The following is a 23,742-nucleotide window of genomic DNA, read 5'->3' as shown; positions in this document are numbered from 1 at the left end:
ATTCCTGGTGGAATCCTCGGAGGATTCCCATCAGGATTACCATCAGGAATCCTCGAAGGGATTTTCTAATGCAGGGGTTCTCAAACTTTTTCAGCTTGCGACCCACTTTTGATTGTTATTGAATTCGGCGACCCACCAGCACATATTTTCAAAATATACGTCATTTAGAAAATTTGGGTTGACTTTTTTGATAAACCTACGTTACATAGCCTTACATCTTTAAAATTTTAAGTTTTTTTAAATCTACTGTGTGCTTTTTTTTGGAAACGTCAAAATAAAGTAAACGTGATTAGTTTCAGTTAGTTAGTTTCCTTGTTTTAAGAATTTAAAATGTTTGCAAGTTTCTGTTACAAACTCAACTAGTCTGGTTTATTTTAACATAAACATCACTTTTTTTTGGAATTTCAATAAAGAACACATAAAAATTACACAGAGTCGTTGAAAATATAATGATAGTGAAACGCATTGGGGAACTTTAAATGTGGCCTTCAAATCGTGGCCTTCAAATCGTGATTAATAGGGCAAACAAATAAATCCTTCAAACAGATCGAGTTGAAAGTACTTTTCTACATATACGGTGTTTATTTAAACCACTTTTTTCAAACCTGTTCAGCTGTTTTGATTTCTGTAAAAAATCAGATTATTAAAATTGATCCAATCAGAATTTTACAGAAGTTAAACTTTATCGAAAAAAAAACAAAAAAAAACAGTGAAGATTAACAAACGTTCGTTGGTTTCTTGTCGAAATTTGTTGAACTTTTGGTATTTCAAAAATTTTCTGGAATTTTTACTGCTGAACTTGATGTGTAAATTTAACGGAAAATGCTAACTGTAAACAACATCTTTAACCCATTTTTAGAGAACGCATAAAAGTTATTATTAGGGAAACCTTATTTCTAGAAATAACTCAGGCGATTCTACAAGAGAGTATATGCAAATTTGAAAATGGCCAAAAAAGGTTTTGGGATAAGTTAATTTATACATTTTTATTATGATATCGACAAAGGTTTCGCGACCCACCAAAAATCAGCCCGCGACCCACCAGTGGGTCGCGTTCCATAGTTTGAGAAACGCTGTTCTAATGGATTCCTCGGAGAAAATTCCTGATAGAATTCAAAAACAAAATTCCTGGTACAATCCACAGAGTGAATTTCACCAGGATTTTCTCCGGGGATTCCACCAAAAATTTCCTCCAGGGATTCCTCCAGGAATTTCCTCAGGGAATTCCACCAGAAATTTGCTCCGGGGACTCCACCAGGAATTTCATCTGTGGATTTCACCAGGATTTTCTCCAGGGATTCCACCAAAAATTTCCTCCGGGGATTCCACCGAAATTCCTGGGATTACACCAGGAATTGTATCCGGGGATACCACTAGGAATTTCATCTGTGGATTTCACCAGATATTTTCTCCGGGGATTCCACCAAATAAGAAGAAATAAGTAGCATATCATCAACCGACAAACTTCCGGAAACTTGTTCGCATTTTAAACAGAATGTGACCGAAGTTTTGATATTGACAAAATTTCAATCGCATGAAAAGCCCAGCCAAAATGAAGGAAATTTATAAAAACATACTAAGCTCATCCTTCTCGGCTATTCTGGGAACTGAAACGAGCTGGGATGAAAGTGTAAAAAGCGAGGAAGTTTTCGGAAGCAGCTTTAATGTATTTAGAGGCGACCGTAATTTTCTGGAGTCTCAGAAAAAGTCTGGCGGTGGAGTTTTAATTGCTATTTCGGCAAATCATAATTCTGAATTAATAAGCACTTCAAAATTCAAAACGTTTGAGCATATCTGGGTGAAATCACACATAGCAGGTGAAACGCACGTGTTTGCCTCAGTGTATTTTCCTCCAGACCATGCTCATAAAAGCACATACGAAAGTTTTTTCCAATGTGCTGAACAAATTTTATCACAGCTTCCTCTTGAGGTTATAGTTCACATCTATGGAGACTTTAATCAACGCCATGCTGACTTCATTCTGGACTCAGAAAATGAAAGCATCTTACTCCCAGTCGTTGGGGATAATGAAACATTGCAGTTTATTTTTGAAAAATCCGCAAATTTAGGACTGAACCAAATTAATCACATTAAAAACCAACAGAACTGCTATCTGGACTTTTTATTAACAAATATTAACGAAGATTTCTGTGTGACCGAATCATTAACTCCATTGTGGAAAAATGAGGCTTTGGGGCCATCCATAAACCACGTGGTAATGTGGGGGGGGGGGGGGGGGGGGTCAAAATACCACGGTCCATACAAAGTTAATTTTTTTTGTATGAACGACAAACCACGCAGGGGGGGGGGGGTTCAGAATCCCCCAAAAAATGACCACGTGGTTTATGGACAGCCCCTTTCCATACAGCAATCAATATTCTTTATTCATACATAAAAACCAAAGACCCAATGACTGTGAATACGAGGTAATCTTTGAATACCAATTGGCGAACTATAAAAATATTAAACGTAGGTTAAGTAGTGTGAATTGGCAAGTAGTTTTAAGAAACGAAAGAAATGTCGATACTGCTGTAGACGTATTTTACAAAATTTTATCGGAAATAATTATCCAAGGAATTCCTTCAAGGAAAAAACGTCGTAGCAGAAATTTTAAAAACCCAATCTGGTATAATACCCAAGTAACCATTAAGCCGTAAAAATGGCATTAAGTCGGCTCTATAGTCGAATGTAGAACCTGGCTAACAGAGCTAATTGGTTCTATATCCTCTTATAGAGCTGCTTAAAAGCCACTTTTGGCGAATTATTCGGCTGATATACGGCCAACTTTAAAATATCGTACCAAGTCTCTGGAGCGAACGTTGTCAAAAGTGAGACAAAGAAAAAAGAAAAAAAATATTTTGTTTATCTCCTGTTCTTTTCTAACTTCCTTCGCTTCCATTGAAGTTGCTTTTTTGCTACTTCATCCAGATTCTAGCTGTTGTCCTCCGGGTTCCTGATCAAGTCCAGGTCTGTTCCCTTTCTCATCTGCTCCACCAGTGCACCATGGGAATGGTGTGATCAAACTAGTATTTAAACCATGAAAAACAAAACAGTTTGGGCATTTCGAGGGTTGAAAATGATATGGGATGAGGATGATTCAGTGGTAAGCTTGGTGGTGACGAACGCAGGAAATGAAGCAGGAGAAGCAATGTTTATATAAATTTTCGGGAAACGTTTCAGAAGAATAGGGAAACGAGCTGGTGTTTGTCTTGATTGAAAAAAATGGAATAATTAACATAACCAGATTCCATTATCTATTTAACAACACCATTCCGATAAACATTCCAACAACAAAAATAATCCCGTTCCGCCAATCCCGTCCGACATGGATGTTTAAAATGTATTGATCATGGCCGACTCGAGTCTGTTTTGGTCGAAATCTATTTTGATTGATATAAACGTCATGTGCTCCAAGCCCTGTGACAGCACTGACAAACTTCTTTACAGCTTGTAGGCTTTATATAGGCTTACAGGGCTTAATTTAGTTCTTCTGGTTATAGTGCCCATAAGCATTAGGAATGCTTATATAGAGCTATTTAGCACTGAAAAGCTGTTTAATGGCTGTTATAATGCTCAGAACAGTGCTTAGTGGTTACCTGGGTAGACAGATAAAAAATTTGAAGAACCGCAAACAAAACCCGATCAGAAAGGCATAACAAAAATGTAACAGAATTATATAAGCGGTTGATAGATATATCAACGTTTGATATATTTAGATATATTTGACAAAAATGATTTGAAAACCTGATTTAATTATATCAGAATTATAACAAGGTCAGTTATAATACAAAAAAAAATATATTTTGATCATCTTTATAGGAACATTATAACAAACTCAGTTATAGTTTTGAAAATGCAGTTTGTGTCAAATGAATATTTTACAGGTGGTGTTTGGTACGCAATTACACCGCTGTGTGGCGGTACTGCAGTTGTCATTGTAGGTGAGCCACACTAGAGTATCTAGTAAAATTTAATGCCCAACGTATGCAATGATTTAACCCTCCTAATATGTTAGTGTTTACGCGTATGTCCTTCCCCTCAACAATTGGAACTGGTCCTGTCCTTCCCCCCAACGATTTCAAGCTAGTCGAATGTCAACAACATCCGCCTCCGTTCGAGCATAGTCGACGGCGAAAACCCAGAGGAAAAATTTTGTTAGTTTTAAGCGCAGCCATTGTAGAGAAACGATGCAATAAAACTACAGTCCGCAAAATCGAGTGTTATTCCACTTTTTATTTCGTTTTCCGACTCGGATTTCGGTTTCCTCCGTTTCCTGCTACGGTGTTCGAGTTTCGTGTTTGGCATTCCCGCGTACAGTTAGGCTTTTGCACCACGAAGGCGTAGCGTACGTTCAGCGTGCTTGTCTGGGTCATATTGACCCCAACTTCCTACTAGGGTTGATGCAACTCTCAAACGATCACATGAAGCTATGATAAGTGAGGCAACAAAATGGATATTAAAAGGATGACTTTCATTGAAACTGTTAACACTCATGAAGTAAGTTTTAAGTTTCACAAACCTCCATAGGTTTTGCAGTATGTGGTCCCATTCAAGATTATTCTAATAAATTATTCGGAAATTAGAAGTTTTACCATTAACATGATACAACTGGAACAATAAGTCGTCTGAAAATGAAAATCACCTTAGTTTTTGAAGAATTGATTATTATCTAAATAATTTGTGGAGCTTTGAAATTTATATATAATTTGGTCGCGCCATGTCGTTAGTCACGTTTCATTGCCATGCAATTAACGTCCATATCAATTCAGTAGAAATACAGCTTCTTATTATCTGCAAACATGTGGTGTGGATGTTACATACTCAAAGATGAAGGAAGGCCGTTGATAAATAAGGCTAACATCAATGGTCCTAAAACCGATCTTTGTGGCACGCTCGATAGAGTACCGATCGGGCTTCAATGATTTCCTTTAACTTCCATAATTTTAAAGCGGTTATTCAAATAGGATTTACTTAATGAAACAGAATCTCAACTGAAATCGAATAGATGTGATAATCTGTGCAGTAGTTCAAAATGAGAAACACTGTTGAAAGCTTTTAAAAAACCAATCAATAGCAGAAGGTTATTTCTTTTTTACCGATGTGTTGATGGACATCGTCATGCATGCCGAAGCAAATGCCGAACACGTGCTTTCAACTAGTGGAGGAATTTCTTGTTTAAACTATTTTTGCTGAAAATTAAAACATTGATATCACGAGGCAAAGCAAACGCCATAGTTTGTCAATTCTTGTACCATGTAATGTTGAATTGTGCTTTAAACACTGCATTTTTTTAATTTTATAAGCCATCTAAAACTGACAATCTTCAGAAATGCACACTAACGCCACGATGCGGTGAAATTTTAAACCACCAGACTACTGCATAACTTTGCCATAGGCAGGAACTTTCTTGATGGTGAGGAACATTAGATAATTATTTAATAACACATGTCGAAATGTTCTGATTTAATTGCTCGCTAGGGGCTGTCCATTGATTACGTAAGGGTTTTTGGGGGGAGGGGGGTTTGATAAATCTTACGCTACATAAAAAATATTTGGTTTCTCATACAAAAAATCTTACAAGAGGGGGAGGGGAGTTAAAAAATCGTAAAAAATCCCTTACGTAATAAATGTACAGCCCCCTAGCACCGAGAGAAGGTGAAATTTAATACCACTCTTTTCACTGTTTAGCCATTAACTATCTCTACAACTTTGATGAATATACGACATGTATTTCGGGTCTGAATCATGAGATAAAGCATGCCAAAATGCAGAGCAAATTATTGAGTTACAATTATAACCAAATTATATCCACTTTTGTTATATTCTAAGATGACGTAATTGCGATCAACTGTATCAAGAACACTTTTATGTGACGTTATATTTTCTCTCCTGTACGTTGGACAAATGAGTCTATTTATAGACCAGCCGCCAAAACGAAGAACCACTTGATCGTATACCGCCTTTCACTTCAAGTGCTGCAATGGTCTCATTGATAAAGGCGCCGGATTGCAGTTAAAGGCTGGCGTCCTTGATTCGATTCCCGTCTGGGTGAGGGTTTTTTTTATATACTACGTAGGGCAAGTTTTTTATACAAAAAACTTTTCGCTAAAAATAAATAACACTCTTAATAAAAATTACCCAAAAAATGAGTTAAAATTTACTCAACTCAATTTTTACCCAATATATTTATATCTAATTTATAACAACATGTGTTAAAACTTTTTGATCATTCCAATATTTATTATATCTCACGTTGTTATAAATTTGTTAAAATTGTATCAACACCTGTTATAATTATGTTATGGCTAGAGCAATTTTAGTTATATTTTTGGTTGTTTTAACACCTAACCGGCGAATTTTATAACTCATTCTGTTATGAAAAATCTTTGAAATAAATAACTCAATCGGTTATAATTTTGTTATGCCTTTCTGATCGGGAAAGCCCATAAAAATTACAAGACACACAATACCAATGAAAATCTAGCAAATTATTTGGATATATGCGAGCAACTGAACTTAGCCATCAGTAATGCATTTGAAGAATAAAAAAAAAAACCATCCGTTATGCATCTTGGTGATAACTCGGAAAAAATTTGCAATCTTTTTGCAAATTTCTTCCAAGAAATCTATACAACATTTTCTCAAGAAGATCGTGACCGCGATTATTTTGCATTTTACCCAGAATTCCCTAGGGACATTGGCGTAAACCAACTCCAAGTGCAGGATATTTTACATGCTCTTAAGAATCTAGACGCCTCAAAAGGTCCTGGTCCTGACGGGATCCCCCCAGTATTCATGAAAACTTTAGCACAGGAACTGACTGCACCTTTGTTTTGGCTTTTTAATATGTCGCTGGAATCTGGTAATTTCCCATAGTTTTGAGTACTAGAAAAGCTCTTTTCTAGTACCTATTTTCAAATCTGGCCGAAAATCAGACGTACGTAATTATCGTGGTATAGGGCACTGCATGAAATTATCTCCTTCTCTTTCAGTCTTACAGAAATTTTGTAAACAACAAGGCCAAGAAACGTCAAAATCCCATACAAAATCAAAACAGTGCGGTGCCCTATAGCCATTATCTCTTGCATTCCGAAACTTTTCGAGGCAATTGTCAACGAAAAGCTATTTCTCCAAACCAAAAACAGAATTACTGATATGCAACACGGCTTCTTCAAAGGTCGGTCGACCTCAACAAATTTACTGCAATTCATAGACTATTCATTAAACGCAATGGATAATGGAAACCACGTGGAAGCTCTCTACACGGACTTTAGTAAGGCATTTGATCGCATTGACATACCAATGCTACTTTTCAAACTACAAAAAATCGGAATTGAGCCAATTCTCCTGAAATGGCTTGAATCATACCTAACTGACCGTCAACAAATAATTAAATTCAATGGAAACAAGTCAAACCCAATTAAAGTCACTTCAGGTGTCCCCCAAGGCTCTCATTTAGGATCTCTTCTCTTTATTATGTATGTAAACGACATTTCCTTCATTTTAAACAAACTAAAAGTTCTAATTTATGCCGATGACATGAAGCTCTTTCTGGAAATACGAAATGAAGAAGACATCAATGTATTCCACAATGAAATTCACATATTCTACGTATGGTGCAAAAAAAGCCTTTTAGAATTAAATGTAGAAAAATGCAACTTAATATCATTTAGCAGAAAAAGAACAACACCAAACATTTCAGTTGCATTAGGAAATCAAAATGTGGAAAAATGTGAAAGAGTAAGAGACTTAGGAGTAATCTTAGACTCTAAGCTTACTTTCGTAGACCACTACAACACAATAATTCACAGGGCTAATAACATGCTAGGGTTTATTAAGCGTTTCTGCTACAACTTTAATGACCCATACACAATCAAAACTCTGTATATTGCATATGTAAGATCAATACTGGAATATTGCAGCATTGTATGGTCTCCTTTTTCAATCACGCACGAAGAAAGATTAGAATCAGTACAAAAGCAATTTCTATTATATGCTCTTCGTAAATTAGGTTGGACTTCATTTCCACTTCCATCATATGAAGCACGCTGCAAGCTTATCGACATACAAACATTGAAAGAGCGGCGTGAAATTGCAATGGTTTCTTTTGTTAACGATATCGTTTCACAACGTATTGATTCAACAAAAATCTTATCCTCATTAAATTTTTACATACCTTCTCGGCAACTACGAAATCGAAACATATTCATAACAAACCACCGTAGAACAAACTACGCCAAATTTGGGCCTATTAATCGAATGATGGACATTTATAATCAACACTGCGAAACCATTGACTTTACAATGTCTCGGCATAACCTTAGAAAATACTTTTACAGTCTTCGAAGTCCCAACACCTAAAAACATTATAAATACACTACTGTTGGGATCAATGGAAAAACATCCTGGCAACACTGCTCCGCTCCACAGTATACATCAGTCTACGTCAAGTCAACTGTGGGCTCACCAGTGACAACCGGAGTGTCACTGTAGTGACGCAATAGATGTTGATAACAATCAACTCAGTTGTCAACATGCAAGATGGCCACTTGCACAGTTCGTCCAGTCCGTTTTATTGTAAATAAATCATTTTAGCATGTTAGTTTGTAAATCGTATGTATCGCGTTTTGCTAGTATACAACAGTGGCGACGAGAAAGTGGGTCCTTAGGACCCCGGGAACAAATCCACGCAAGGGAAGACGTTGCAAAATGGAGTTTTCCAAAAGTTTTCCCTACGGATTCACCATCATCAAAGCCAACCATGGCTCACCAAAGGGCACCTAAACTGAACTGGATCAATCACCATCACCAATTGCACTCATCACAAAGTGTGCTACCATTTGATGTAACTATATGAGGACAAATCAAGTCATGTCCTCTGAACCCATCACATCAAGGGTTCGTTACAGTGACGTCATCCGGAGCACTGTGAGAAGCACTCAGCAGCCATGATGTTTGCATCATCATCAAGCAGCATCGTTCATTCATACAGCATGCAAGCAGCTTCCACACAAGTTCCGGGCCTACGCGTTTCATCATCATCCACAGACGAACCACTCTGACCAGCAGCATCGTCAGGCAAGTCATCAGGTCAAGCATCAATGATCATTCACGACGCTCTTCGTGTAAAGACCGATTCGTAGAATGTTCTTCACAACATAATCATCACCATCAATTCAAGGCGGAGATGTTGGGATCAATGGAAAAACATCCTGGCAACACTGCTCCGCTCCACAGTATACATCAGTCTACGTCAAGTCAACTGTGGGCTCACCAGTGACAACCGGAGTGTCACTGTAGTGACGCAATAGATGTTGATAACAATCAACTCAGTTGTCAACATGCAAGATGGCCACTTGCACAGTTCGTCCAGTCCGTTTTATTGTAAATAAATCATTTTAGCATGTTAGTTTGTAAATCGTATGTATCGCGTTTTGCTAGTATACAACAACTACCTATCCTAATTTATTTTTTTAATATTTTTTTTGCAATTTCTCATCGTAATAGGCTGTTTTACCTCACGCAAATCTGACAGGAAAAGGCCTACTTTCTCACACCTAATTAACAGTGCTGTAATGATTCATTACAGCACTGATTTGCGTTGCGTAATGAACCATTACAGCACTGTTTTCAGTTTTGGTCAACTTCTTGATGCTTTCTGGACGCCGTTTTGAAAAATTGTGACAACTGCACAGTATAACCTATTATGATCAGATTTTCTTAAACATTGGCTATGAACATCAGTGTGCAGTTTGATGAAAAAGTTTTATTGAAAACTATCCTCAAGGGTAATTTATGAAATTGCAAAAAACGTTGTACGCAACTCGGTGCAGAACTTGATTTTTCCAGCACTCGTCGTAATTATCCAACTCGGCAAGCCTCGTTGGATAAATGTACGACTCGTGCTGTAAAAATCATCATTCTGCACCTTGTTGCGTAAACTACTATTATGTATTTCTTAGACTAAACTATAGCATTAAGAAACAAAAAATATGTATATGTACGTCGGTTGACGAAATAAATAAATAAATAAAATAAAAATTCCCTCAGGGAATTCCACCAGGAATTCTCCGGGGATTCCATCAAGAGGTTCTTCAGGGAATTCCACCAGGAATTAACTCAGGGAATTCCACCGGGCATTTCCTCAGGGAATTCCACCAGAAATTTGCTCCGGGGATTCCACTAGGCAATTTCCTCAGGAAATTCCACCAGCAATTTCATCTGAGGATTTCACCAGGATTTTCTACGGGGATTCCACCAAAAATTTCCTCCGGGGTACCACCAGGAATTTCCTCCTGGGATTCCACCAGGGATTGTATCCGGGGATTCCAGGAATTTTCTCCGGGGTTTTCACCAAGAATTCTTTCCGGGGATTTTACCAGTAATTTTCTTTGAGAATTCCACCAGGAACTTCCTCCAGGAATTCCACCAGGAGTTTCCTCCGGGGAATCTACCAGGAATTTCCTCCGGGGATTCCACCAGTAATTTCATCTGTGGATTTCACCAGGAATTTTCTCCTGGGAGTTCACCAGATATTTCCTCCGTTGATTCCACCAGGCATTTTCTCCTGGGATTCCACCAGGGATTGTATCCGGGGATTCCACCAGGAATTTTCTCCGGGGTTTTCACCAGGAATTTTCTCAGGGGATTCCTCCAGGAATTTCCTCAGGGAATTCCACCAGGCATTTCCTCAGGGAATTCCACCAGAAATTTGCTCCGGGGATTCCACCAGGAATTGTCTCTGGGGACTTCACCAGGAATTTCATCTGTGAATTTCACCAGATATTTTCTCCGCAGATTCCACCAAAAATTTCCTCAGGAAATTCCACTAGGCAAAAATTCCTTCAGGGAATTTCACCAGGAATTCTCCGGGGATTCCACCAAGAATTTCCTCAAGGAATTCCACCAGGAATTTCCTCAAGGAATTCCACCAGGTATTTCTCAGGGAAATCCACCAAGAATTTTCTCCAGGGATTACACCAGGAATTTCCTCCGGTGATTCCACTAGGCAATTTCTTTAGGAAATTCCTCCGGGAATTTCATCTGCGGATTTCACCAGAATTTTCTCCGGGGATTCCACCAAAAATTTCCTCCGGGGCTTTCACCAGGAATTTCCTCCGGGGATTCCACCAGGAATTTCCTCCTGGGAGTTCACCAGATATTTTCTCCGGGAATTCCACCAGTAATTTCCTCCGTGGATTCGACCAGGAATTTCCTCCTGGGATTCCACCAGGGATTGTATCCGGGAATTCCACCAGGAATTTTCTCCGGGGTTTTTACCAGGAATTTTCTCCGGGGATTCCTCCAGCAATTTCCTCAGGGAATTCCACCAGAAATTTGCTCCGGGGATTCCACCAGGAATTGTCTTCGGGGTTTTCACTAGGTAATTTCCTCAGGGAGTTCCACCAGGTATTTCTCAGAAAATTCCTCCAGGAACTTCATCTGTGGATTTCACCAAGATTTCCTACTGGAATTCCACCAAATATTCCCTCCGGGGATCCCACCAGGAATTTCTTCCGGATATTCAACTAGGAATTTATTCTGGGGATTCCATTAGGAATTCCTTCCGGGTATTTCACCAGGAATTTCCTCAGGGAATTCCACTAAGAATTTCCTCCGGGGATTCCACCAGGGTTTTTCTCCGGATATTCCATCTGGAATTCTTTCCGGGGATTTTACCAGTAATTTTCTCTGAGAATTCCACCAGGAACTTCCTTAGGGAATTCCACCAGGAATTTCCTCCGGGAAATCTACCAGGAATTTCCTCTGCGGATTCCACCAGGAATTTCCTCCGGGGATTCCACCAGGAATTCCTTCCAGGTATTTCACCAAGAATTTCCTCATGGAATTCCACCAGGAATTTCCTCCGGATATTCCACTAGGAATTCGTTCTGGGGATTCCACTAGAAACTCTTTACGGGAAATTCACCAGGATTTTCCTCAGGGAATTCCACCAAGTAGTTCCTCAGGGAATTCCACTAGGCATTTCCTCAGGGAATTCCACCAGGAATTTCCTCCGGATATTGCACTAGGAATTCATTCTGGGGATTCCACTAGGAATTTCTTCCTTGTATTTCACCAGGAATTTCCTCAGGGAATACCACCAGGAATTTCCTCCGGATATTGCACTAGGAATTCATTCTGGGGATTCCACTAGGTATTTCTTCCGGGTATTTCACCAGGAATTTCCTCCGGGGAATCTACCAGGAATTTCCTACGTAGATTCCACTTAGAATTCTTTCCGGGGATTTTACCAGTAAATTTCTCTGAGAATTCCACCAGGAATTTCCTCCGGGGATTCCACCAGGTATTTCCTCAAGAAAATCCGCCAGGATTTCTGTCCAGGGATTCTACCAGAAATTTCCTCCGGATATTCAGTTAGGAATTCCTTCCGGGGATGTCGCCAGGAATTCCACTAGGAATTTACTCAAGGATTTCCACCAGAAATTTCCTTCGGGATTTCCACCAGGAACACTGGTGGAATTTTCAGAGAGAATCTTTAGCGGAATTCTCTAGGAAAATCTCTGGCGGAATCTTCAGAGGAAATTATTGAAGGAATTGCCGGAGAGAATTTCTGATGAAACACCCGGGCTAATATCCTGGTTTAATACTCAGATAGAATTCTTTGTGTAAAACTCAGAGGGAATTCTTGGTCAAATACCCAGAAGGATTTCCTGGCGCTACTTTCGAAGTGAATTCTCGGTAGAATCCCTTGCGTATCCTGATGGAATCTCCCAGAAGGAAATCCTGAGAAATTTGTCATAGACAATTCCTGGTGGAATCCCCAGAGGGAATTTCTAGTGGAGTACTTGGAGGTAATCTTTGAAGAATCGTCAGAGGAAATCCCTGGCGGAGTCCCCAGAGGGAATTCGTGGTGAAATTCTCGGAATAAATTCCTAGTGTAATATTAGAATGAATTTTCAATGGAATCATCAAAGGGAATTTCTGTTGAAACCATAGTGCAGGCGGAACCCTTAGAGGAATTTCTTAGTGGAAACCCCAGAGAGAAATTCTGGTGGAATATATGAATAGAATTCGTGGAGTTCCTGGTAGAATCACCAAAATAAATTCTTGGTGGAATACCTGATGCGAGTTTCTAGTGGAATCCCCAGAGGGAATCCCCCAGAGAATCCTCTGCAGAAATACCTGGTGCAATACCCATACGGAAATCATTTGCCAGACCTCCAGAGGAAATCTCTGATGGAATCTCCAGATAGAATCCCTGGCGCAATTTCCAGAGAAAATTCCTGACGCAATTTCCTTTGGAAATTCTTGCCCAGAGAAGACACACAGAGAAAATCTGGCAGAATCTCCAGAGGAAATAAATTTTTAATGGAATTCCCACAAGACATCCCTGGCTAAATCTTCAAAGGGAAACCCAGGCGAAATTCACAGAATGATTCCCTGATGGAATTTCATATAATTCCTGGTGTAATCCCCAAATACAGTGCCTAGTATAATCTCCAGGAAGAATTCCAGAGGGAATGCTGAAGAAATTGCCTAGGAATTTTCCGAAACAACTCGCAAAGAAATAATCGTTTAGGAACAATTGTATGTAAAAATATCTAAGATTAGTTTTGCCAATAGTCGCGAAGAATATAATCATTATTTCCTACTTGATCCCAACGGCTTCAAATAACCGCAACGTGTTAGCAAAATTGAAAGCATCAAATCCCCGGTCCTGTCCCGCATTGTTGGTGGAATGAATACAGTTAGATGAACAATAAATGTGTGGGATGCAAACTATTCGTTGCATACCACCCTGGAAAACAACAGGATTCGACAGAGAGAGAGAAAGAGAGACGACGACGAGCACGACGAGCCAACGGGCTGTCAGTTATCAACAACAAACAGAAGAACCTGAGACAGAAGAACGTGCGCGATAATTATAATCGAAATAAAACGTTAGATTATTAGTAGTAAAAAGTCTTATACTTTATTTCAACGGTTCGAATCACCACATTGGTGACCCGCGACGTCGCGTACTATCGAGTTCAGCCGTGAAAATCGATCCAGCTACGAGAATTCTCGCTCGGAAAAAAAGTTGACAATCTAACCTAAAAAATCATGGCCCAGCCGGATAATGCCAACAATCCAGCAGCTGCTCAAACTGCACTGGTTGGTGTGAAGCTCCCGGACTTTTGGAAAACTGATCCGGTTATGTGGTTTGCCCTAGTAATCCTACATTATAGAGATCTGCGGAGGCGGCCATTGTGAGCCAATTAGAAATCCTCTACATAGAGATGAGCGGAAGTTACATACGTCGATTCGGCAACGCTGTTTGTTTTGTTTACAAAAGCTGCCAACACTTGCTACAAAGCTAGATGTTCAAACTTTGTGCGTGACTTCATTGTGGTTCAAGTTGTTTTGTTTACATTTTCTAATTATGGTAGATTTTTTTTCAAAATTTTGTTGAAATAGCGGAGCAATCGAAAAAATCTGAAATTCAATGCAAAAGTGTTACGCTAATCATATCGGCAGAAGTGAAGCAAGAAGCAGCAATGGAAGTTTTTTCGACAAGTGCAGCAACAAAAGTGTCGTCATAAGCATGAGCTTTTGAAAGCAGAATTAATAAATTTTTATCTATTTACTAAACATACATATGCCGCCAATATCTCGATATTAAAAATAAATAATTTTAATTTATTTAGTTTCGATTGCAATACCGTTCGAACGACGCGTTCCTACGAACGATAAGCATGTTCATTTGGCTCACACTTTGACAGTTCTCTCTGCACGATTGGCTCACAATGGCCGCCTCCGCAGATCTCTATAATGTAGGATTACTAGAGCCAATCGTGCAGAGAGAACTGTCAAAGTGTGAGCCAAATGAACATGCTTATCGTTCGTAGGAACGCGTCGTTCGAACGGTATTGCAATCGAAACTAAATAAATTAAAATTATTTATTTTTAATATCGAGATATTGGCGGCATATGTATGTTTAGTAAAAAGATAAAAATTTATTAATTCTGCTTTCAAAAGCTCATGCTTATGACGACACTTTTGTTGCTGCACTTGTCGAAAAAACTTCCATTGCTGCTTCTTGCTTCACTTCTGCCGATATGATTAGCGTAACACTTTTGCATTGAATTTCAGATTTCTTCGATTGCTCCGCTATTTCAACAAAATTTTGAAAAAAAAATCTACCATAATTAGAAAATGTAAACAAAACAACTTGAACCACAATGAAGTCACGCACAAAGTTTGAACATCTAGCTTTGTAGCAAGTGTTGGCAGCTTTTGTAAACAAAACAAACAGCGTTGCCGAATCGACGTATGTAACTTCCGCTCATCTCTATGTAGAGGATTTCTAGTTTGCCCAGGCGGAATCGCAGTTCGCGCTGACAAAAATCACCACAGACGAAACAAAATTCCATCACATCGTTGCTAAGGTAGACCAAACGGTAATATGCCACATTGCCGATCTGGTTACTACTCCGCCAGCCACGAACAAGTACGACGCCGTAAAAAAGCGACTGATTGACCGTTTTGCCTTGTCTCCGGAAAACAGCTTGGAACGTTTACTTGGGATGCATGACCTGGGAGACCTGCGTCCCACTCATCTGCTCTCCAAAATGCAGGAGTTGTCTACTGGTTTGGGAGTTGACAACAATTTGCTGAAGATGCTGTTCATTCAACGATTGCCGGCAAACATTCGCCCTATCATCTCTTGTCATGACGAAACCCTTGCTAAATTAGCGGAAATGGCTGATAAGATGGTGGATACAGTAAGCGTACAAGCTTCTGCGGTCGTTGCTAGCGGCAAGGAATCGGTCAGCACGGTGGAAAACGAGCTCCGGTCAGAAATCGATTTTCTCACGGCCGAAATCCGAAAATTAAAAACATTCGGACGCTCACGGAGTCGATCTGTTTCAAGGACCCGGTTTTCGGCGAATAGGCAATCCCAGGGTGAGGTTTGCTGGTATCACCGAAAATGCGGAACAAACGCCCGCCAGTGTCGCCAACCCTGTTCGTTCGCATCAAAAAACTAGGTCCGTCCCAACCGATCTCGGCGGGGGTTGGGGATGTACGCGAAGGCCGCCGATTGGTTATCCACGATCGAACAACAAACTACCGTTTTCTAATCGACACTGGATCCGACGTGTCGATACTACCGGCGAACAGGCGAGAGAAGAGCGGGGAGCTTTCTACGCAGTCCCTGCATGCTGCAAATGGATCCAAAATCGCAACCTACGGAACTAAATTTCTGAACACGGACCTGGGACTCAGGCGACGATTTCTATGGAACTTCATCATTGCGGACGTTACGATGCCAATCATTGGGGCCGACTTCATCGCTCATTTCGGCATCTTGGTAGACCTCCAGCATCAACGGTTGACAGATGGAAAAACCGGCTTAGGCTCCCCTGGTAATGTGACGACAACAAATCTGTACAACGTGACAATCGTCAACACCGACCATCCGTATCGAGAGCTCCTGAACGATTTCCGCGAAATAACGTTGCCCTCGACGATGCATACCAGATCCAGAAAGACGTCACCCACCATATTGTCACTCGAGGACCCCCAACAGCGTCGAAAGCACGGCGAATGCATCCTGAAAAAGTGAAAGCTGCTAAGGAGGAATTCAGGGTGATGTGCGATTTAGGAATTTGTCGTCCTTCGAGTAGCAGCTGGGCGAGCCCACTCCATTGTGTACCCAAGAAGAACGGACAGTGGCGATTCGTGGGTGATTATCGTCGTCTGAACCAAGCCACACTTCCCGATCGATATCCGGTTCCTCACATCCACGATCTGCTGAACTCATTTCATGGTAAGTCCATTTTCTCTACGCTAGATCTAGAAAGGGCTTATCACCAAGTACCTGTGGAAGAGGACGACGTTCCAAAAACAGCGGTAATAACTCCATTCGGACTGTATGAGTTCACGCGGATGCAATTTGGCTTGTGTAATGCCAGCCAAACCTTCCAGCGCTACATGAATAAAATTTTCGGAGACTTGGAATTCGTGGTGGTCTTTATAGACGACATCTGCATAGCGTCCACTTCTTCCGCAGAGCACCGCGAGCATTTGCGAATTGTTTTCGAGAGGCTACGACAACACGGCTTGGTAATAAATGTTGCTAAAAGTACCTTCGGACGAAGCGAAGTGGAGTTTCTGGGATACCTTGTCAGCGGCGATGGTGTACGACCACTTCCGGCGCGTGTGCAAGCTATTATGGATTACGATTTACTAACATGTGTCAAGGGTTTACGGTGTTTTCTTGCGTTGGGTACAAACGATTCATCCAGCATGCAACGGACATTCAAGCGGAGCTGAGGAAGCTGATTCTGGATAATCGAAAGAATGATTCCAGGAAACTCACATGGACAGAAGCCGCACGATCAAGTTTCGAGAAATGCAAACGTTCACTTGCAGATTCTACGCTCTTACATTACCCTGACAATGAAAAATCTCTTGGCCTCATGATCGACGCTTCAAATACGGCTGCAGGAGCAGTTCTTCAGCAGCTCAATAACGGAATTTGAGAACCACTGGGGTTTTATTCCGAAAAGTTTTCCAAATCTCAGTGTATGTATTCCACGTTTGGCCGTGAACTAACTGCCATGAAAATGGCGGTTAAATATTTTCGGCATTTCCTTGAAGGTCAGAATTTCACCATTTTCACGGATCATCGCCCCTTAACATTTGCTTTGACATCAGAATCAAGCTCTCGTCTGCCACACGAGGAACGATATTTGCGTTTCATATCGCAATTCACTACGGACATTCGGCACGTCAGTGGAAAGGAAAACTTTATCGCCGATGCACTATCGCGTGTTGATAGTGTCCTATCACCTACTTCGATTGATTACGAATCAATCAGTCACGATCAGAAACATGACAGGAAACTGCTCGAGTTAATAAAATCCTCTTCAACGTCCTTGAGATTCGAACAAAAATCGTTCAACAAATGCAGTAATAAAGTATATTGTGACATTTCAACAGGTTACCCTCGTCCGTTTGTACCCAAAACACATCGCAACAGCATTATGGAGCATCTACATGGGATTGCCCATCTCGGTACCCGCGCAACAAGGAAGCTCATAGCACAACGCTTCGTTTGGCCTTCCATGAACGCCGATATCAGCAGATTCGTCAGACATTGTGAGACCTGCCAGCGCTCAAAAATACATCGTCACACTACGGCTCCTCTGGGGAATTTTGATCTTCCCAAGGCTCGATTCCAGCACATCCATATTGATCTTGTTGGACCACTTCCACCTTCGCAAGGACATAGGTATCTGCTCACGATGATTGATCGTTTTTCTCGTTGGCCGGAGGCTGTTCCACTGACGGACATCACAGCAAACACGGTAGCTCAAGCCCTATACTCCACTTGGATCGCGAGGTTCGGTGTTCCTGAAAATATAACAACAGACCAGGGACGCCAATTCGAATCGGAGCTATTCCACGAACTGACCAAAATGCTTGGAGTTCATCATATTCGCACTACAGCATACCACCCGCAAGCAAATGGTATTGTAGAGCGATTTCATAGGACATTAAAGGCTTCTATCATGTGCGTCAACCCGAAGGACTGGTTCGTTGAGTTACCATTGATTTTGCTTGGACTACGCGTTGCATACCGTGAAGATTTGAAGTGTTCGGCGGCAGACTTGTTGTATGGTCAAGGTTTACGTATTCCCGGTGAATTTTTCGATTCGCCAGCATAGCATCCACTGTTGATCGCTCAGAATTCTGCAAGTAACTTCACCAGTCGTTCCAAAACGTGAAGGCACCTAATCCAAGTCATCATGGTCAGCAGAAAGTCTTCGTTGATGCTGAATTGAAATCGTGTACACATGTTTTTGTCAGGGTGGATTCAGTCAAGAGACCACTCCAGCATCCGTATGAAGGACCGTAAGAAGTAGTACAGCGTGACGACAAATTCATGGACGTGTTAATTTCCAGAAAGCCTCATCGAATATCCATTGATCGATTGAAGCCTGCTTTCACATGTAACTCACATTTGAGGGAGCATCCTCCAGACGATCGCCAGACGAAAGTCACACCAAGTGGACATCGCATTAGATTCTTGGTGTAACTGGGGGGGCTCTGTGGGATGCAAACTATTCGTTGCATACCACCCTGGAAAACAACAGGATTCGACAGAGAGAGAGAAAAAGAGACGACGACGAGCACGACGAGCCAACGGGCTGTCAGTTATCAACAACAAACAGAAGAACGTGCGCGATAATTATAATCGAAATAAAACGTTAGATTATTAGTAGTAAAAAGTCTTATGTCGTTTTCGTTTATTCATGGAGCGAACCTAGTTCCGCTCTGGATCCGCCCTAACTGCTGTCAAAACGTTCGTTTATTCGATCGAGTTGGATACGGATCCGCCCCAGATCCGACCCAAACATGGCGAGGTTCGCTCTGCCGATTTTTTTCGATCCAACCCGAACGAGGTTCATCTGTCAAAATGGATGTAAACAATCCATCAAAACAAAACCAGAAAATCAAAATTCTTAACTATTCAAGCATATTAGAGATAAAGGATTGCTTGAATTTGATTTCCTTTTTTTAATAAATGTGCCAACTATCACTTCCACGTGAGTTTAAATTCTAAAAGGAAGAATTTAACGAAAATGTGCAACTGACAGTTCGATTGATTTGCACAATGTTTACATATTGACTCGATTTGGGTTGGATCCGGATCCGTTTTCGTTCGGTTATTGCGAGTCAGGGTCAGCTCTGATCCAGGTTTAAAACCGAAAACGACATTATACTTTATTTCAACGGTTCGAATCACCACAAATGCTTTCGCTGCTGCTGGCTGTTTTCGTATTTCTACCTCACACCTAGGGTCCCTATAATTAGAGTCTGGCGGACTGTCACTTTCGACCGGAGCCAATCGAGCATGACGTCATAGTGTCCTCACCGATAAATGCTACACCGTGACGTCATGCTTGATTGGCTCCGATCTAAAGTGACCGTCCGCCAGACTCTAACTAAACTGACTCTAGGCACAACATGAATTTGAACAATAACATTCTTTGAACCGTGACATGACAAAAGAACAAATACCAACTTTCACACCTTCTACTGTAACCTTCTTAGTCAGTACGCAACAGTGACTTATTGGACGACACGTTCCGTGCACGGCTGGTGAACTGCTTCTGAAGGATTACGTTCTCTATCCTATCCAAAGGCCTAGTGAACTGTCGTTGTCCGCGAGACATATATACGCGAGATGATTGTGCGCACAGTTATGGGAGAGGTTTCTACGTCCCTCGGCGTGCCGCTAGAAACCTTTCAAAAAGAAAAAAGAAATATATAACAGAACTTGTTATAATTTTGTTATGATTATCTCAACCTATCATGTTTTTGTTTTAATTGGAACGAGTTTTATTAAGTTTTTCGTTATTTTTACTATTAACGGTACATTTTTTTTATAACAACCGTTGTTACAAAAATCATTGTGCCAAAATACCTAACACAACCTATAATAATCTTGTTTTCCCGTCTAGTCGGAAAGTTGTTTTTATGACATTCATGTCAAGCTGTAATCAAGTTGTACTAAACTAAATAACATATAAACCTTTGTTTGTTTTAGCAAAAACTTGGCATTGAATCGGGCGAAACAACGAAGGATGGAAAATTTACAATATCAGAGGTGGAATGCTTAGGTGCTTGTGTAAACGCCCCAATGATCGCCGTCAATGATGATTATTATGAAGACTTAACATCAAAAGATACAATAGAAATCTTGACGGACTTACAGCAAGGCAAAGTACCAAGACCAGGGCCAAGGAATGGACGATTTGCATCGGAGCCTACTGGCGGATTAACTTCATTAATCGAGGAACCGAAGGGTCCTGGTTATGGAATTCAAGCAGACTTGTAGATTAAAAATCACATGAAAGCATGTCTAAATGTCCTAAATCAATAAAATTATCGAACATACAAATACTGTAGTTTATTTGAATGAAGACCTTCACGTTAATATTCCAATGCACAAGGGCGTTATCCGTAAATCATTATCTTTATCTCCTATTGAAAAAAAAAAAAAATACAACATGACCAGCACCTGTCAAATTTGTCGGCTGTTCGGGCTCTAAAGGAGTTGATCATCTATATTAATTTCTATTCCCGATCAACCTAGATAGCCGTGTAGTGGCGGTAGCAGTTCCCTCAACTGGCTAAGAATATCACTACGGATTGCCTAATCCGGTGGTAAAAGTCCACCAAACAAACGACCCCTAATTCATGGTGTTAAGCGTACCGTGCCTAGGAATGAGTGGTTAGGGGGGTCTATTAAAAACTTTCCATGTAACAGAACAAGCTGAATAACAGTTTCTTAAGCTAAAGTTTGCTTAAGAGTGTTTTGTTCCACTCTTATACAGCGAAAATGTTTGTTGGGTTAACCGTGAACGGACCCGGAAAATAATTACAAAACAATTGCAAGTTTTACCATTCAAAAAGAATTACTGAATGGTAAAATTTGTCATTGGTTTGTTTGAAATAAGTGACAAAAGGGCAAAAATAATAAATGACATTGTTCGATAAAATAACTAAAGATTGTCAAATTTTGACATTACAATGGTAAACCAAGAACAAAAAAATTAAGATTGAGAATTGCAAAATATACCATTATTAAGTTATTGAAAATAGAACAATATCAAAATGAGTTATTCCCGTGTCATCCAAAAGAAGGGTATATTAAGTTGTTTATTCCAATAACGAAATATAAACTTATAAGTTTTTTGGATGGAAAGTAATTGCAAACAAATATCAAAATTTACCATTGGAATAACCAAAATTCAAATTTTGTAATTATGTTGTTCTTGATAAGTGCCAAAACTGCGAGTTCATCAAACTCGCAAAAGGTCAACAATATCTCACCAATAGACCATTCCCGTCAAAAATTTTTATGTGCTCAACGGCTTTCCGACGTTTTATTGAGCAAACTTTCCCAAGAAACCCATATGTTTTGAAGCCTCTAACTATTGAAAAACAATGAAAAACCTGCGAAGTAGCGCTTTAGCCCTATTGTCTCCTATCTTTTATTTCACCCCAAATCCCGTCGAACTCCTTTCTCCTCTATAGCTCGACCGCAGCGATGTGGTGAGTTTTTGATCAGCAAACTGTCAAATGTTTGTTTTGTTTTGGTTTGCTTATTTACGACTCCTCTCAGTTTACTATCGGCCAAAAGTGTTTGCAAAATCGGTTCCAAAAATTATAAATCGTACTGAAATTGACCATTCGACCGCGGATTCCTCAACGCGAGTAGTGTAGTGTTATCGCTGAAGGACGTCAGTGAGCTCTTGGGCGATGGAAGCATTCTGCAGCTGCCAGCAATGGATGGAAAGCAACTAAGAAAATAACTCCGGAGATTGGATTTACTTGACGAACTTCCCACTTTTCTATTCCGAAACTACCAGACCAGTCGGTCGTACAGGCGTCGTTATTCCGAATCAAGTCGGCGGTGCTGTCTACTATGTTGGGACTTTATGGCGACGGTGGTTATCAAGGTGGCAATGTACAACAATTATTGTTGGGGAAAGTGTCGCTGATCCGATGGTTTACGTTTGGGAATCAGAATACGGCATCCTGCACTAGCGGAGTCGCATGTTGCGGATCAAAGTCGGTGCTTCCTGTTGGTCATAGTAACCCTTGAATTATTTAAGTTGAATAAATCATTCTAGTTTGTCATTCCGTTGCAACCACACGTGTTTTCCTTCAGGTTATGGGCCTGTGGCACCATAGCAACGGACAAACAATTGAAGAAAATTTTTCGCCGATGTGAAGAACTGAAAATTTCAAGATTTTTATACTAGAAGAAAATTGATGTCGCTCCAGAGAACTCCAACACGAAGCATGAACGGTAGCAGCTCAGAAGCACTTCCAGGCGCCGGAGGTCCGGCCGGAACAGCAGGAGCAGGAAGCCAGCAAGCGGATTCCGTTGGAGGAGCACCGGTGGCGACGAATTCAAGAATCCTACCAGCGGGAGGAAGCCTATCGTTGCCATTGGCGGAGCGATTACGAGGGCAGGAAAACTACAGCTCCTGGTCCTTCGCAATCAAAATGGTGATGATCCGAGAAGGTACGTGGGCGGCCATCAAGACGGATAACCCGACGGAAGAGCTTTCGGAGCGTGCGCTTGCAACCATTTGTTTGAGCATCGATCCGACGAACTACAGCCTTGTCCAGAACGCTGCAACGGCCAAGGAAGCATGGGACAGTTTGAAGGCTGCATTCCAGGACAGCGGATACATCCGGGAATTTGGACTACTTCGGCAACTGACCGGAGTAAAGTTAGTGGATTGTGCTACGGTGGAGGACTACGTCAACCAGCTGATGTCCACCAGGCACAAACTGTCGCAGATTGGCTTCGAGGTGAACGATCGGTGGATGTCCAGCATTCTGCTGATGGGCTTGCCGAAACAGTATGAGCCCATGATCATGGGCCTGGAAGCATCAGGGATCCAGATGCGGGCGGACACGATACGGGCGAAGATTCTCCAGGACGTGAAGTGGCCTGACGACTCTGGAAGCGAGTCTGGACGGGCATTCTATGGCCAACCCGGAGCGAAGCCAAAGCCAGCAAAACCGAACAAGAGTAACGTGAAGTGTTTCCGGTGTAACCAGCCGGGTCATTACGCTTCAGAATGCCAGCGAGAAGGCAAAATGGAACCACGAGGACACCGCAGAGGCGGGCAAGAAGCACCGAAGAAGTTCGACAGACACTCGGCGTTCATGGTCCAACATCGTCGTGAAAGTCCGGGTGAGTG

General features: G+C 41.0%; 1 protein-coding gene across 2 annotated transcripts in view; it reads left to right on the top strand.

Moving 5' to 3' along the window:
* LOC109416331 (NADH dehydrogenase [ubiquinone] flavoprotein 2, mitochondrial) overlaps positions 1-20,918 on the top strand; it is a 123,041-nt gene extending 102,123 nt beyond the window's left edge. For both annotated transcript variants that reach the window (XM_062845850.1, XM_062845851.1), the window contains one exon: positions 20,565-20,918. In XM_062845850.1, the coding sequence (XP_062701834.1) occupies positions 20,565-20,855 (291 nt within the window). In that variant the 3' untranslated portion in view covers positions 20,856-20,918. The remainder of the gene's footprint in view (positions 1-20,564) is intronic.
* The last annotated feature ends 2,824 nt before the right edge of the window (positions 20,919-23,742 follow it).

This window comes from Aedes albopictus, chromosome 1, assembly GCF_035046485.1.
Source record: "Aedes albopictus strain Foshan chromosome 1, AalbF5, whole genome shotgun sequence".
NCBI classification, from domain to species: Eukaryota; Metazoa; Arthropoda; class Insecta; order Diptera; family Culicidae; genus Aedes; species Aedes albopictus.
This window is presented reverse-complemented; position numbering and strand designations above follow the sequence as displayed.